General features: G+C 47.6%; 1 protein-coding gene across 1 annotated transcript in view; it reads right to left on the minus strand.

The window, feature by feature from the left end:
- Positions 1–10,263: 10,263 nt before the first annotated feature.
- Positions 10,264–14,242, minus strand: part of LOC147091319 (haptoglobin-like) — a 33,587-nt gene continuing 29,608 nt past the window's right edge. The window contains exons 5-7 of the mRNA XM_085976738.1: positions 13,695–13,829; positions 12,057–12,131; positions 10,264–11,039 (exon numbers count right to left, since the gene is read on the minus strand). Coding sequence (XP_085832864.1) covers positions 10,264–11,039; positions 12,057–12,131; positions 13,695–13,829 — 986 coding nt within the window. The remainder of the gene's footprint in view (positions 11,040–12,056; positions 12,132–13,694; positions 13,830–14,242) is intronic.

Below are 14,242 nucleotides of genomic sequence, written 5' to 3' on the forward strand. Positions count from 1 at the left end.
CCCAGGGCAGGTACAGCACCGGTTTGATAAAAGATCGCTCTGCACTGCCTTCATTTCCTGAACACCACACGTTCAACTGGGAAGGGACAGATTCTGGCCAAGAACAAAATGTAGAAACACTGAAAGATGTAATTGATACTTTTATTGATGAGTAATCGGAATGACAGAGTTTTTTTTAATAAATTGTCCAATTCAGTTCCTCCTCACTGGATAACAATCCTTTGATTAAACCTGAACCCAACACTTGAGATGATAGTTACCAAGTTTAGCGGCCAAAGCATGCGTGTCTTCTATCCCCGAGATCCGGAGAATGTGTGATCCCACAATCAGGAAGCAAGGGGTGTCACACAGCTGCCTTCGATCAACCAATAGGGCAGCCCACCCAGGTCTTATAGCAACAGGAGCAGGTCATTCAAACCCCTCGGGCCTGCTCCGCCCTTCAATCAAGTCATGGCTGCTCTGTATCTCAGCTCCATCCTCCAAACCTTGGTTCTGTAACCCTTCATACCTTGGCCTAACAGAAAACAACTCCATCTCAGTTGTGTGAAAGTCTCGATTGACTGCCTAGCGTCCATCATTAGGAGATAGCCATCACTTGTATTCCACCAAATTTAAATTCAGATTGATGGTTCCTACGAGTTGCTCAGATAGCTTGGAGCTGAGGTTCCAGTCCCCAACTCTCAGTCCTCCCCAACGCGAGCTCTCCTGGAGTACAGAGGCTGAGGCCCCTGATCTGGGATGCCATGTTTGAGAAGTGAGGAAGGGTAGACAAGGTGTTTTGAGATAGAAGTGGGTTAGATGATGCCTCCTTTGTTTTTTATAAATGCCTGTTGATTGCAGGAGCAATGAATGAGTTGAGGGAGCAGACGGATCCCAGTTTGGGGAGGTGAGGAGTCTCACAGTTTGGGGAGGGTGAGGAGTCCCACAGTTTGGGAGGGTGAGGAGCCCCACAGTTTGGGAGGGTGAGGAGTCCCACAGTTTGGGAGGGTGAGGAGTCCCACAGTTTGGGAGGGTGAGGAGTCCTACAGTTTGGGAGGGTGAGGAGTCCCACAGTTTGGGAGGGTGAGGAGTCCACAGTTTGGGGAGGTGAGGAGTCCCAGAGTTTGGGAGGGTGAGGAGTCCACAGTTTGGGGAGGTGAGGAGTCCACAGTTTGGGTAGGTGAGCAGTCTCAAAGTTTGAGAGGGTGAGGAGTCCACAGTTTGGGGAGGTGAGGAGTCCCATAGTTTGGGGAGGGTGAGGAGTCCCACAGTTTGGGGAATGAGGAATCCCACAGTTTGGGGAGGTGAGGAGTCCCACAATTTGGGGAGGTGAGGAATCCCACAGTTTGGGGAGGGGAGGAGTCCCAGAGTTTGGGAGGTGAGGAGTCCCACAGTTTGGGAGGTGAGGAGTCCCACAGTTTGGGAGGTGAGGAGTCCCACAGTTTGGGAGGTGAGGAGTCCCACAGTTTGGGAGGTGAGGAGTCCCCCAGTTTGGGAGGTGAGGAGTCCCACAGTTTGGGAGGTGAGGAGTCCCACAGTTTGGGGAGGTGAGGAGTCCCACAGTTTGGGGAGGGTGAGGAGTCCCACAGTTTGGGGAGGTGAGGAGTCCCACAGTTGGGGGAGGTGAGGAGTCACACAGTTTGGGAGGGTGAGGAGTCCCACAGTTTGGGGAGGGTGAGGAGTGTAATGATATCAGCAAATAGAGATGGTATTTGCCTGTTCGATTATGATGCCTTAATAGCATGTTTGCAGGTATTGATTACTTATGCCTGACCAGCAGAGGTCATGTGACCTAGACAAGCAAGGCAGTTTAGTTTAGTTTCAGTTTCGTTCTAGATGCATCACTAGCATAATGGTGTCTCCTGAATGCTGTATAAAGAGTTGAACAGACTTTAGATTAAAAATTATTCTCTTTCATAAATGTCTCATCATTGAACCCACAAAGAAATCAATACATGGTGTCAGAAGTGGCTGAAAGAGATGAAGAGAAAAAATTTGAAGTTAAATCAGCTCTCCACAGATTAGCAAGCCAAAAGAGAACATCGTTACTTACCATCAGAGAATAGCTAACGAAGTGAAAAATGGAAGGTTTACTCCCACCGGCGATGCTTCAGTTGACAGGTAATGTGGCTGAAAATTGGAGAAGGTTCAAACAACGTTTGTGGTTGTATTTATCAGCAATCGGAGCTGACGAGAAAAGTAATGAAAGGAAATCGTCACTGTTCTTACATGTCGTGGGTGATGAAGCGCTGGAGGTGTATAATAACTTCACATTCGCTGCTAATGGAGACAAAATGAAGCTAGATAAAATAATGGAACAGTTTGAGACCTACTGCATACCTAAACGTAATGTGACGTTTGAGAGGCACAGATTTTTCACATGTGTACAGAAAACGGGTGAGACTGAACTGAGAAACAGAAGCAAATCGTGTGAATTTGGGGGACTGACAGACTCGCTGATAAAAGACAGACTGGTGTGTGGTATTCCAGATAATGGTCTAAGGGAAAGACTGCTAAGAGAGCAAGATCTAGACCTGGGAAAAGCCATAGCACTGTGTAAGGCTACAGAGACTGTGAAGTCGCAGGCAAAAGAGCTGTTCAGTGACAGTAGCTGCAACGTGGATGCAGTGAGAAAGAACGGACACAAACCGTTTAACAAAAAGAGCGCCAATGTGAAAAAAGAGGCGTGGCCAGCGAACGAAAATGAAAGGGACAATCGAAAGTCATGTAGTCGATGCGGTACACAGCATCCACCAAAAAAGTGTCCAGCATATGGTAAAACATGCAATAGTTGCAACAAGAACAACCATTATGCCCGTTGCTGTAAGAACCAAGTGCAACAAAGCAAGGTCCATACAGTAGATGAAAGCGAGATAGAGGAGTTCTATGTAGATGTTGTGTCTGAAAACAAAAAAGAAGAAAGAGACTGGATGTTGACACTAAAAGTGAATGACATACACATTCCATTTAAATTGAATACTGGAGCACAAGTTAATGTGATATCAGAGACTGATTTTAAGAAAATTAGACCCAGACCAAAGATACATGGAATAAAAGTGAAAGTGACAGGATACTCAGGTACTGATATACCGGTGAAAGGAAGATGCATTGTCAAAGTGACACACAAGGACAGAGAGCACACGCTAGCATTAATCGTGGTGCCAAAGGATGTGCAAGCCATACTAGGTTTAAAAGCCTGTGAGAGGCTGAACCTGGTAAAGAGAGTCCTCGTTGTGGAAAGCGAAGGAGAGACAGTCTATGATGAATGGAATGTTGCGTACACACCGGGTAAGCTGATGTATACAGCAGACACGTTGTCCAGAGCTGTTGACCCAGGAGAGCCCGCAAACACAGTGAAAAGACTGATGTACAAGGCAAAAGACAGTGGAACTGACTTCTACCAGAGCATGCTTGTATACCGCACAACGCCGCTCGAGTGTGGTAAGTCACCAGCCCAACTCCTGATGGGACGTCGGCTGAGGTCAAACCTACCCATCCCGGAGAACCTCCTGAAAACAAAAGAGGGGGAGAAAGTGAGGAAGTTCAAAGAACAACAGAAAGAAAAGCAAAAGTACTACTATGACAGAGGAACACAAAACTTACCTGAACTCCACACTGGTGACCAAGTAAGGTTCAAAGACAAAACAAACACATGGACTCAGAAGGGAACTGTCCTGAGTGAAGTTCAAGCAAGATCATACACCATTCAGACAGATGAGGGTGCTGTTCTGAGAAGAAATCGTCGAGATCTTCTCATGGGATCAGCCACAGCAGGTCAAGAGACTGATACTGTTGAACAACCTGATCACACAGCTGAGAACCAATCATCAGATTCAAGGACAATCAATCAGAAAATCCTCAAGACACGTGAAGCCTCCTGAGAGACTCATTGAGCAAATTTAATGTCTATTGTTATAGAAGGAAGTAATATTATCTTATTCTTTCTTCAAGTTCTAGTGTATTGACATATTTCATGTGATCACACAAAGCAAGGTTAAAAAACCTTGATCATGATAATGATAATGTAAGTTCATTAAGTGTTACAGTTAAAATGCAGATTAATACAAAGAAAACATGTTGTTAGTTAAAAGTAAAATACTTTTGTTTTAAGGAAAGGAGATGTAATGATATCAGCAAATAGAGATGGTATTTGCCTGTTCGATTATGATGCCTTAATGGCATGTTTGCAGGTATTGATTACTTATGCCTGACCAGCAGAGGTCATGTGACCTAGACAAGCAAGGCAGTTTAGTTTAGTTTCAGTTTCGTTCTAGATGCATCACTAGCATAATGGTGTCTCCTGAATGCTGTATAAAGAGTTGAACAGACTTTAGATTAAAACTCATTCTCTTTCATAAATGTCTCATCATTGAACCCACAAAGAAATCAATACAAGGAGTCCCACAGTTTGGGGAGGGTGAGGAGTCCCACAGTTTGGGAGGAGAGGAGTCCCACTGTTTCGGGAGGTGAGGAATCCCACAGTTTTGGAGCTGAGGAGTCCCACGGTTTGGGAGGTGAGGAGTCCCACAGTTTGGGGAGGTGAGGAGTCCCACAGCTTGGGAGGTGAGGAGTCACACAGTTTGGGGAGGTGAGGAGTCCCACAGTTTGGGGAGGTGAGGAGTCCCACGGTTTGGGAGGTGAGGAGTCCCACAGTTTGGGGAGGTGAGGAGTCCCACAGTTTGGGAGGTGAGGAGTCCCACAGTTTTGGGAGGGTGAGGAGTCCCACAGTTTGGGAGGTGAGGAGTCCCACAGTTTGGGGAGGTGAGGAGTCCCACAGTTGGGGAGGTGAGGAGTCCCACAGTTGGGGTAGGTGAGGAGACCCACAGTTTGGGGAGGTGAGGAGTCCACAGTTTGGGAGGGTGAGGAGTCCCACAGTTTGGGAGGGTGAGGATTCACACAGTTTGGGAGGGTGAGGAGTCCCACAGTTTGGGGAGGTTGAGGAGTCCCACAGTTTGGGAGGAGAGGAGTCCCACTGTTTCAGGAGGTGAGGAATCCCACAGTTTGGGAGGTGAGGAGTCCCACAGTTTGGGAGGTGAGGAGTCCCACAGTTTGGGGAGGTGAGAAGTCCCACAGTTTGGGAGGGTGAGGAGTCCCACAGTTTGGGGAGGTGAGGAGACCCCACAGTTTGGGAGGGTGAGGAGTCCCACAGTTTGGGAGGGTGAGGAGTCCCACAGTTTGGGGAGGTGAGGAGTCCCACAGTTTGGTAGTTGAGGAGTCCCACAGTTTGGGGAGGTGAGGAGTCCCACAGTTTGGGAGGTGAGAAGTCCCACAGTTTGGGAAGTGAGGAGTCCCACTGTTTGGAGATCAGTTGGGGTTGGAGAGGGCGATGTTTACACCAGACCTAATGCTCCCGTCAGGCCACAGTTTGGGGCAGTTGGAATGCGGGTGGGAATATTTCACCATGTCTTTGTCTCTCACTCACTCACTCACTCACTCACTCACTCTATATCTCTCACTCTCACTCTCACTTTCTTTGTTTCTCTGTGTCTTCTATTCTCCCCGTGCCTCCCTATCCACATTCTGCGCCTCACTCTCTGTCTCTCTCCTCCTCTCTCCACCCCCTTTCCCTCTGCAACTCTCTTGCTTTCTCCTTCTCACTATCTCTCTGCCTCTCTCCCTCTATTGGTCTCCCTTTCCCCCTCTCTCTCTCGCTCTCCAATACTCCCTCCTTCCCTGTCTCCCTCTCACTCTCTGCCTCTTTCACATATCCCTCCTCCAATCTCTTCTGTCAACTCATTGATCGAATCCCATCCTTTCTCACTTTCTCCTTCCAATATTTTCTCCCCTCCCTCCCTCCCTCCCTCCTCCCCTTCACTTCCCAATGTGGGACTTCCCAGAGCGCTAGGCGACAGGAATGCTGAGGAAAGCCGAAGGATTTAAAATCTACTCAGGTAGAAGGGACGCATCGGTACACCTCAGTGAAATTCTGGCGAGGGGGAGATAAATCGAAGGGCAGGGGCAAGACCCTCGGAGCTGGGAAGGGGTGGAGTCCTACTGGGACCAAGTGGAAAATAGGGAAGTTGAAGCGAATTTCCGGATGATCGGTGATGTGATTGGGCATTGGAGAGAGATTATAGAAGGCGTGATATGGTTGTGCAATGTGATCAATGGATTGTGGACACAGATAGATGGAGATATGATCAATGGATTGTGGACACAGATAGATGGAGATATGATCAATGGATTGTGGACACAGATAGATGGAGATATGATCAGTGGATTGTGGACACAGATAGAGGGTGATATGTTCAATGGATTGTGGACACAGATAGATGGAGATATGTTCAATGGATTGTGGACACAGAGAGATGGAGATATGACCAATGGATTGTGGACACAGATAGATGGAGATATGATCAGTGGATTGTGGACACAGATAGATGGAGATATGATCAATGGATTGTGGACACAGATAGACGGAGATATGATCAATGGATTGTGGACACAGATAGATGGAGATATGATCAGTGGATTGTGGACACAGGGAGATGGAGATATGTTCAATGGATTGTGGACACAGATAGATGGAGATATGTTCAATGGATTGTGGACACAGAGAGATGAAGATATGATCAATGGATTGTGGACACAGATAGATGGAGATATGTTCAGTGGATTGTGGACACAGATAGATGGAGATGTGATCAATGGATTGTGGACACAGATAGATGGAGATATGATCAATGGATTGTGGACACAGATAGATGAGATATGATCAGTGGATTGTTGACACAGATAGTTGGAGATATGTTCAATGGATTGTGGACACAGATAGATGGAGATATGTTCAATGGATTGTGAACACAGAGAGATGGAGATATGATCAATGGATTGTGGACAAAGATAGATGGAGATATGTTCAATGGATTGTGGACACAGATAGATGGAGATATGATCAGTGGATTGTGGACACAGAGAGATGGAGATATGTTCAATGGATTGTGGACACAGATAGATGGAGATATGATCAATGGATTGTGGACACAGATAGATGGAAATATGATCAATGGATTGTGGAGACAGATAGATGGAGATATGATCAATGGATTGTGGACACAGATAGATGGAGATATGATCAATGGATTGTGGACACAGATAGATGGAGATATGATCAGTGGATTGTGGAAACAGATAGATGGAGATATGATCAATGGATTGTGGACACAGATAGATGGAGATATGATCAATGGATTGTGGACACAGATAGATGGAGATATGATCAATGGATTGTGGACACAGATAGATGGTGATATGATCAGTGGATTGTGGACACAGATAGATGGAGATATGATTAGTGGATTGTGGACACAGATAGATGGAGATATGTTCGATGGATTGTGGACACAGAGAGATGGAGATATGATCAATGGATTGTGGACACAGATAGTTGGAGATATGATCAATGGATTGTGGACACAGATAGATGGAGATATGATCAATGGATTGTGGACACAGAGAGATGGAGATATGATCAATGGATTGTGGACACTGATAGATGGATATATGATCAATGGATTGTAGACACAGATAGATGGAGATATGATCAATGGATTGTGGACACAGAGCGATGGAGATATGATCAATGGATTGTGGACATAGATAGATGGAGATATGATCAATGGATTGTGGACACAGAGAGATGGAAATATGATCAGTGGATTGTGGACACAGATAGATGGAGATATGATCAATGGATTGTGGACACAGATCGATGGAGATATTATCAATGGATTGTGGACACAGATAGATGGAGATATGATCAGTGGATTGTGGACACAGATAGTTGGAGATATGTTCAATGGATTGTGGACACAGATAGATGGAGATATGTTCAATGGATTGTGGACACAGATAGATGGAGATATGATCAATGGATTGTGGACACAGATAGATGGAGATATGATCAGTGGATTGTGGACACAGATAGATGGAGATATGATCAATGGATTGTGGACACAGATAGATGGAGATATGATCAATGGATTGTGGACACAGATAGATGGAGATATGATCAGTGGATTGTGGACACAGATAGTTGGAGATATGTTCAATGGATTGTGGACACAGATAGATGGAGATATGTTCAATGGATTGTGGACACAGATAGATGGAGATATGTTCAATGGATTGTGGACACAGATAGATGGAGATATGTTCAATGGATTGTGGACACAGAGAGATGGAGATATGATCAATGGATTGTGGACACAGAGAGATGGAGATATGATCAATGGATTGTGGACACAGATAGATGGAGATATGTTCAGTGGACTGTGGACACAGATAGATGGAGATATGATCAATGGATTGTGGACACAGAGAGATGGAGATATGATCAATGGATTGTGGACAAAGATAGATGGAGATATGTTCAATGGATTGTGGACACAGATAGATGGAGATATGATCAGTGGATTGTGGACACAGAGAGATGGAGATATGATCAATGGATTGTGGACACAGATAGATGGAGATATGATCAGTGGATTGTGGACACAGATAGATGGAGATATGATCAATGGATTGTGGACACAGATAGATGGAGATATGATCAATGGATTGTGGACACAGATAGATGGAGATATGATCAATGGATTGTGGACACAGATAGATGGAGATATGATCAGTGGATTGTGGACACAGATAGACGGAGATATGATCAATGGATTGTGGACACAGATAGATGGAGGTATGTTCAATGGATTGTGGACACAGAGAGATGGAGATATGATCAATGGCTTGTGGACACAGATATTTGGAGATATGATCAATGGATTGTGGACACAGATAGATGGAGATATGATCAATGGATTGTGGACACAGAGAGATGGAGATATGATCAATGGATTGTGGACACAGATAGATGGAGATATGATCAGTGGATTGTGGACACAGATAGATGGAGATGTGATCAATGGATTGTGGACACAGATAGATGGAGATATGATCAATGGATTGTGGACACAGATAGATGAGATATGATCAGTGGATTGTTGACACAGATAGTTGGAGATATGTTCAATGGATTGTGGACACAGATAGATGGAAATATGTTCAATGGATTTTGGACACAGATAGATGGAGATATGATCAATGGAATGTGGACACAGATAGATGGAGATATGACCAGTGGATTGTGGACACAGATAGATGGAGATATGATCAATGGATTGTGGACACAGATAGATGGAGATATGACCAATGGATTGTGGACACAGATAGATGGAGATATGATCAGTGGATTGTGGACACAGCTAGTTGGAGATATGTTCAATGGATTGTGGACACAGATAGATGGAGATATGTTCAATGGATTGTGGACACAGATAGATGGAGATATGTTCAATGGATTGTGGACACAGAGAGATGGAGATATGATCAATGGATTGTGGACACAGATAGATGGAGATATGATCAATGGATTGTGGACACAGATAGATGGAGATATGATCAATGGATTGTGGACACAGATAGATGGAGATATGTTCAATGGATTGTGGACACAGATAGATGGAGATATGATCAATGGATTTTGGACACAGATTGATGGAGATATGTTGAATGGATTGTGGACACAGGTAGATGGAGATATGATCAATGGATTGTGGACACAGATAGATGGAGATATGATCAATGGATTGTGGACACAGATAGATGGAGATATGATCAATGGATTGTGGACACAGATAGATGGAGATATGATCAATGGATTGTGGACACAGATAGATGGAGATATGTTCAGTGGGTTGTGGACACAGATAGATGGAGATATGTTCAATGGATTGTGGACACAGATAGATGGAGATATTATCAGTGGATTGTGGACACAGATAGATGGAGATATGATCAGTGGATTGTGGACACAGATAGATGGAGATATGGTCAGTGGATTTTGGACACAGATAGATGGAGATATGTTCAGTGAATTGTAGACACAGATAGATGGAGATATTATCAGTGGATTGTGGACACAGATAGATGGAGATATGATCAATGGATTGTGGACACAGAGAGATGGAGATATGATCAATGGATTATGGACACAGATAGATGGAGATATGATCAATGGATTGTGGACACAGATAGATGGAGATATGATCAATGGATTGTGGACACAGATAGATGGAGATATGTTCAATGGATTGTGGACACAGATAGATGGAGAAATGTTCATTGGATTGTGGACACAGATAGTTGGAGATATGATCAATGGATTGTGGACACAGATAGATGGAGATATGATCAATGGATTGGGCGGACACAATTAGACGGAATGAGAGCTGCTCAATAATTAGTAATGACCGCGTTGATCCAGGTGAGGGTCTTAAAGACATTGGTGTAAACGGCGTACGTTCCTACCCTGCAGGGCTTGTCGTAGGAGACGACCCCGGCCACGTAGAAGGTGCCGTTGTCATTGACCACGAAGGGTGCCCCGCAGTCTCTGTCGCAGAGGTTCTCCTCAAGCTGCGACGGCCCCGTGCAGAAGCTGTAGGTTTTGAAGTCATCGGGGAACAGGTGCGGGTGGTGCTCCTCGAAGTAGTGCTGGCACTCGGTGGTGTTGACCACGGGCAAAGCGACGTAGCGCAGGTGGGTGGGGGCCACATAGGTTACCCCCATCCCCCAGCCAGCCACGAAACCCAGCTTGCCCTCCTCAGCGTAGTTGTGCTCGGGCAGACAGACGGGCATGATGTGGTTGCCGAAGACGATCTCCTCCTTGAGCTTGATCAGGGCGATGTCGGCCCAATACTCAGGTGTGTTTACCTCCCTGGGTTGGTAGAAGATGCGCTTGCTGTGCACCTGGCGAGCGGCGTTGACCTCCCTCCGGGCCTGCACTCCCACGTACACCTTCAGCCCATCCTCGATCTCCTCTGCGGTGTGGTTGCTATGCACGGCGTGGTAGCTGCTCAGCACCCAGCGGTGGTTGAGCAGGGCTCCGTTGCTCAGCTTCCCCTCCAGGTTCTCCAGCAGGACGCTCCAGGGAGAGGCCCCATGGAGCACGAATCTTCCGCCCACTATCCTCTGGATGACGTGCAGCTCCTCCAGCGGTTGGCCACACACCACTGAGAGAGGGGAGAGGGGGAGAGAGAGAGAGAGAGAGTGAGAAAGAATGCAGGGTGAGGAGGAGGAGGCAAAACGTGAAGGAGTTCGTCAACTCCAGACTCGTCACATGGGGAGGACTCTGATCGCAACACTCCCTCTTTAACAGGGTTCCATGATGGAGAGACTCCCTCTTTAAAAGGGCTCCCTGATGGAGAGACTCCCTCTTTAAAAGGGGTCCCTGATGGAGAGATTCCCTCTTTAAAAGGGGTCCCCGATGGAGAGATTCCCTCTTTAACAGGGTTCCCTGATGGAGAGACTCCCTCTTTAAAAGGGGTCCCTGATGGAGAGACTCCCTCTTTAAAAGGGGTCCCCGATGGAGAGATTCCCTCTTTAACAGGGTTCGCTGATGGAGAGACTCCCTCTTTAAAAGGGGTCCCCGATGGAGAGATTCCCTCTTTAAAAGGGATCCCTGATGGAGAGACTCCCTCTTTAAAGGGGTCCCTGATGGAGAGACTCCCTCTTTAAAAGGGATCCCTGATGGAGAGACTCCCTCTTTAAAGGGGTCCCTGATGGAGAGACTCCCTCTTTAAAAGGGGTCCCTGATGGAGAGACTCCCTCTTTAAAAGGGATCCCTGATGGAGAGACTCCCTCTTTAAAAGGGGTCCCTGATGGAGAGACTCCCTCTTTAAAAGGGATCCCTGATGGAGAGACTCCCTCTTTAATGGGGTCCCCGATGGAGAGACTCCCTCTTTAAAAGGTGTCCCTGATGGAGAGACTCCCTCTTTAAAGGGGTCCCTGATGGAGAGACTCCCTCTTTAAAAGGGGTCCCTGATGGAGAGACACCCTCTTTAAACGGGATCCCTGAGGGAGAGACTCCCTCTTTAAAGGGGTCCCTGATGGAGAGACTCCCTCTTTAAAAGTGGTCCCTGATGGAGAGATTCCCTCTTTAAAGGGGTCCCTAATGGAGAGACTCCCTCTTTAAACGGGGTCCTAGACTGCCTCTGATCTGCACAAGTTGGTGAAATGTGGAACATTACCTTTCTCACACACTGGGAGTTCTTCCCCCATGTCCGTGTTCTTCCATTTGCCTTCGATTGTGCACACATACACTCCTGGGGAGGGAATAAGACTGAGCTCAGAACCCAGCTTAATTACAACACACCTTCATCCACTCTTCTCTCCTTCCCTCTCCCTCTCCCTCTTGCCCTCTCCCTCTCTCTGCTCCCCTCTCCTTTACCTCTTCTGCTCTACTCTTCTCCCTCTCTTTCTCTTCATCCCTCCCTCTCCCGCCCTCCCCTTGACTCCCAACCTCTCCATTTACACCTCCCTCCTTCTATCTCTCCTTCCAACTCACTCAGCCTTTCCCTCTCTCCCACTCCAGTTTCTTCTCTCCCACTCCCTCTTTCCTTCCCTCTCTCTCCTCTCTCCCTATCTTGTTCCCTCCCTTTCTCCTCCCTCTCTCCTACCTCCTTCTTCCATATCCCTTTGCCTCCCTCCATTCTTCCCAATCCCTCCCTCCCTCTCTCCCTCATACTCATTTCCTCTTCTCCTTCCCACTCCCTCTCTCCTTCGCTCCCTTCCCTCTCCCTCTCTCCTTCCCTCTCCTTCTCTCCTTACCACTCTCTATCCCTCCCTCTCCTGCTAACTCCCTTCCCACGTCCTCTCGCCTTCCCTCTCTCTATAACGCTCTCCCTCTCTCCTTCTCTCTCCCCTTTCCACTCCCCCTCCGAGAGTGCAGCGCGCTCTCAGTACTGCCCCTCTGACAGTGCAGCGCTCCCTCAACACTGCCCCTCTGACAGCGCAGCACTCCCTCAGTACTGCCCCTCCAACAGTGTAGCGCTCCCTCAGTACTGCCCCTCCGACAGTGCAGTGCTCCCTCAGTACTGCCCCTCCGACAGCGCAGTGTTACCTCAGCAATACCCCATCCGACTGTGCAGCACTCCCTCAGTATTGCCCGTCCGACAGCGCAGCACTCCCTCAGTGCTGCCCCTCCGACAGCGCAGCGCTCCCTCATTACTGCCCCTCCGACAGTGCAGCGCTCCCTCAGTACTGCCCCTCCGACAGTGCAGCACTCCCTCAGTACTGCCCCTCTGACAGTGCAGCGCTCCCTCAGTACTGCCCCTCCGACAGTGCAGCGCTCCCTCAGTACTGCCCCTCTGACAGTGCAGCGCTCCCTCAGTACTGCCCCTATGACTGCGCAGCACTCCCTCAGTACTGCCCATCCGACAGCGCAGCACTCCCTCATTACTGCCCCTCCGACAGTGCAGCGCTCCCTCAGTACTGCCCCTCCGACAGTGCAGCGCTCCCTCAGTACTGCCCCTCTGACAGTGCAGCGCTCCCTCAGTACTGCCCCTCCGACAGTGCAGCGCTCCCTCAGTACTGCCCCTCTGACTGCGCAGCACTCCCTCAGTACTGCTCCTTTGACAGTGCCGGGCTCCCTCAGTGATGCCCCTCCGACAGTGCAGCGCTCCCTCAGTACTGGGCACCGGGGAGTGTCATGCCTGAGAGTTCGGGGCTCAAGTCTCTGGACCGGGGGCACTCGAACCCAGGACCTTGTGAGTCAGAGGCGAGAGAGTGAGAGAGAGAGAGAGAGAGAGAGGGAGAGTTAGTGACTGCGAGGAGAATCTTTCAACGTGATGAGGCCCTGATCCTTTAATACCCAGTTCCAAACTCACCCTCGTCACTGAAATGCTTCTCATGGTAGTTTGGGTCGCAGACGTACTTGATCGCGGAGAGATATGTCCTCTGTAAGTGGGTCGTCACATAATCATAATGACCATGCTCGATGTCCTTGGGAAAGTCACACTTGGCTGAGAGAAAAGGTCAAATTCAGTAAGGACAAAATCCTCATCGGGAGCAGATCCCATACAGAGCATTACTGATCCAAACCGTCTTTGTCTAGAACTACGCCGAAACAGGCCAGTCGGCCCAACTGGACCATGCTGGTGTTAATGTTCCACGCAAGTCTCCTCCCACCTCGACTTCATCTCACCCTATCCTTCTATTCCTTTCTCTCTCATGTGTTTATCTGGCTTCACCTTAAAGGCGATTCACCTCAACCTCTCCCTGTGTAACGAGTTCCACATTCTCATTCCTCTCTGGGTAAAGAGGTCTCTCCTGAATTCCCGATTGGATTTATTAGTGACTATCTTATATTGATGGTTCCTAGTTTTGGACTCCCTCACAAGTAGAAACATCTTCTCTACATCTATCATATTGAACG

Source organism: Somniosus microcephalus, unplaced genomic scaffold, assembly GCF_052327205.1.
Source record: "Somniosus microcephalus isolate GS21.2 unplaced genomic scaffold, FLI_Smic_1.0 unresolved_chr3, whole genome shotgun sequence".
Taxonomy (NCBI): Eukaryota; Metazoa; Chordata; class Chondrichthyes; order Squaliformes; family Somniosidae; genus Somniosus; species Somniosus microcephalus.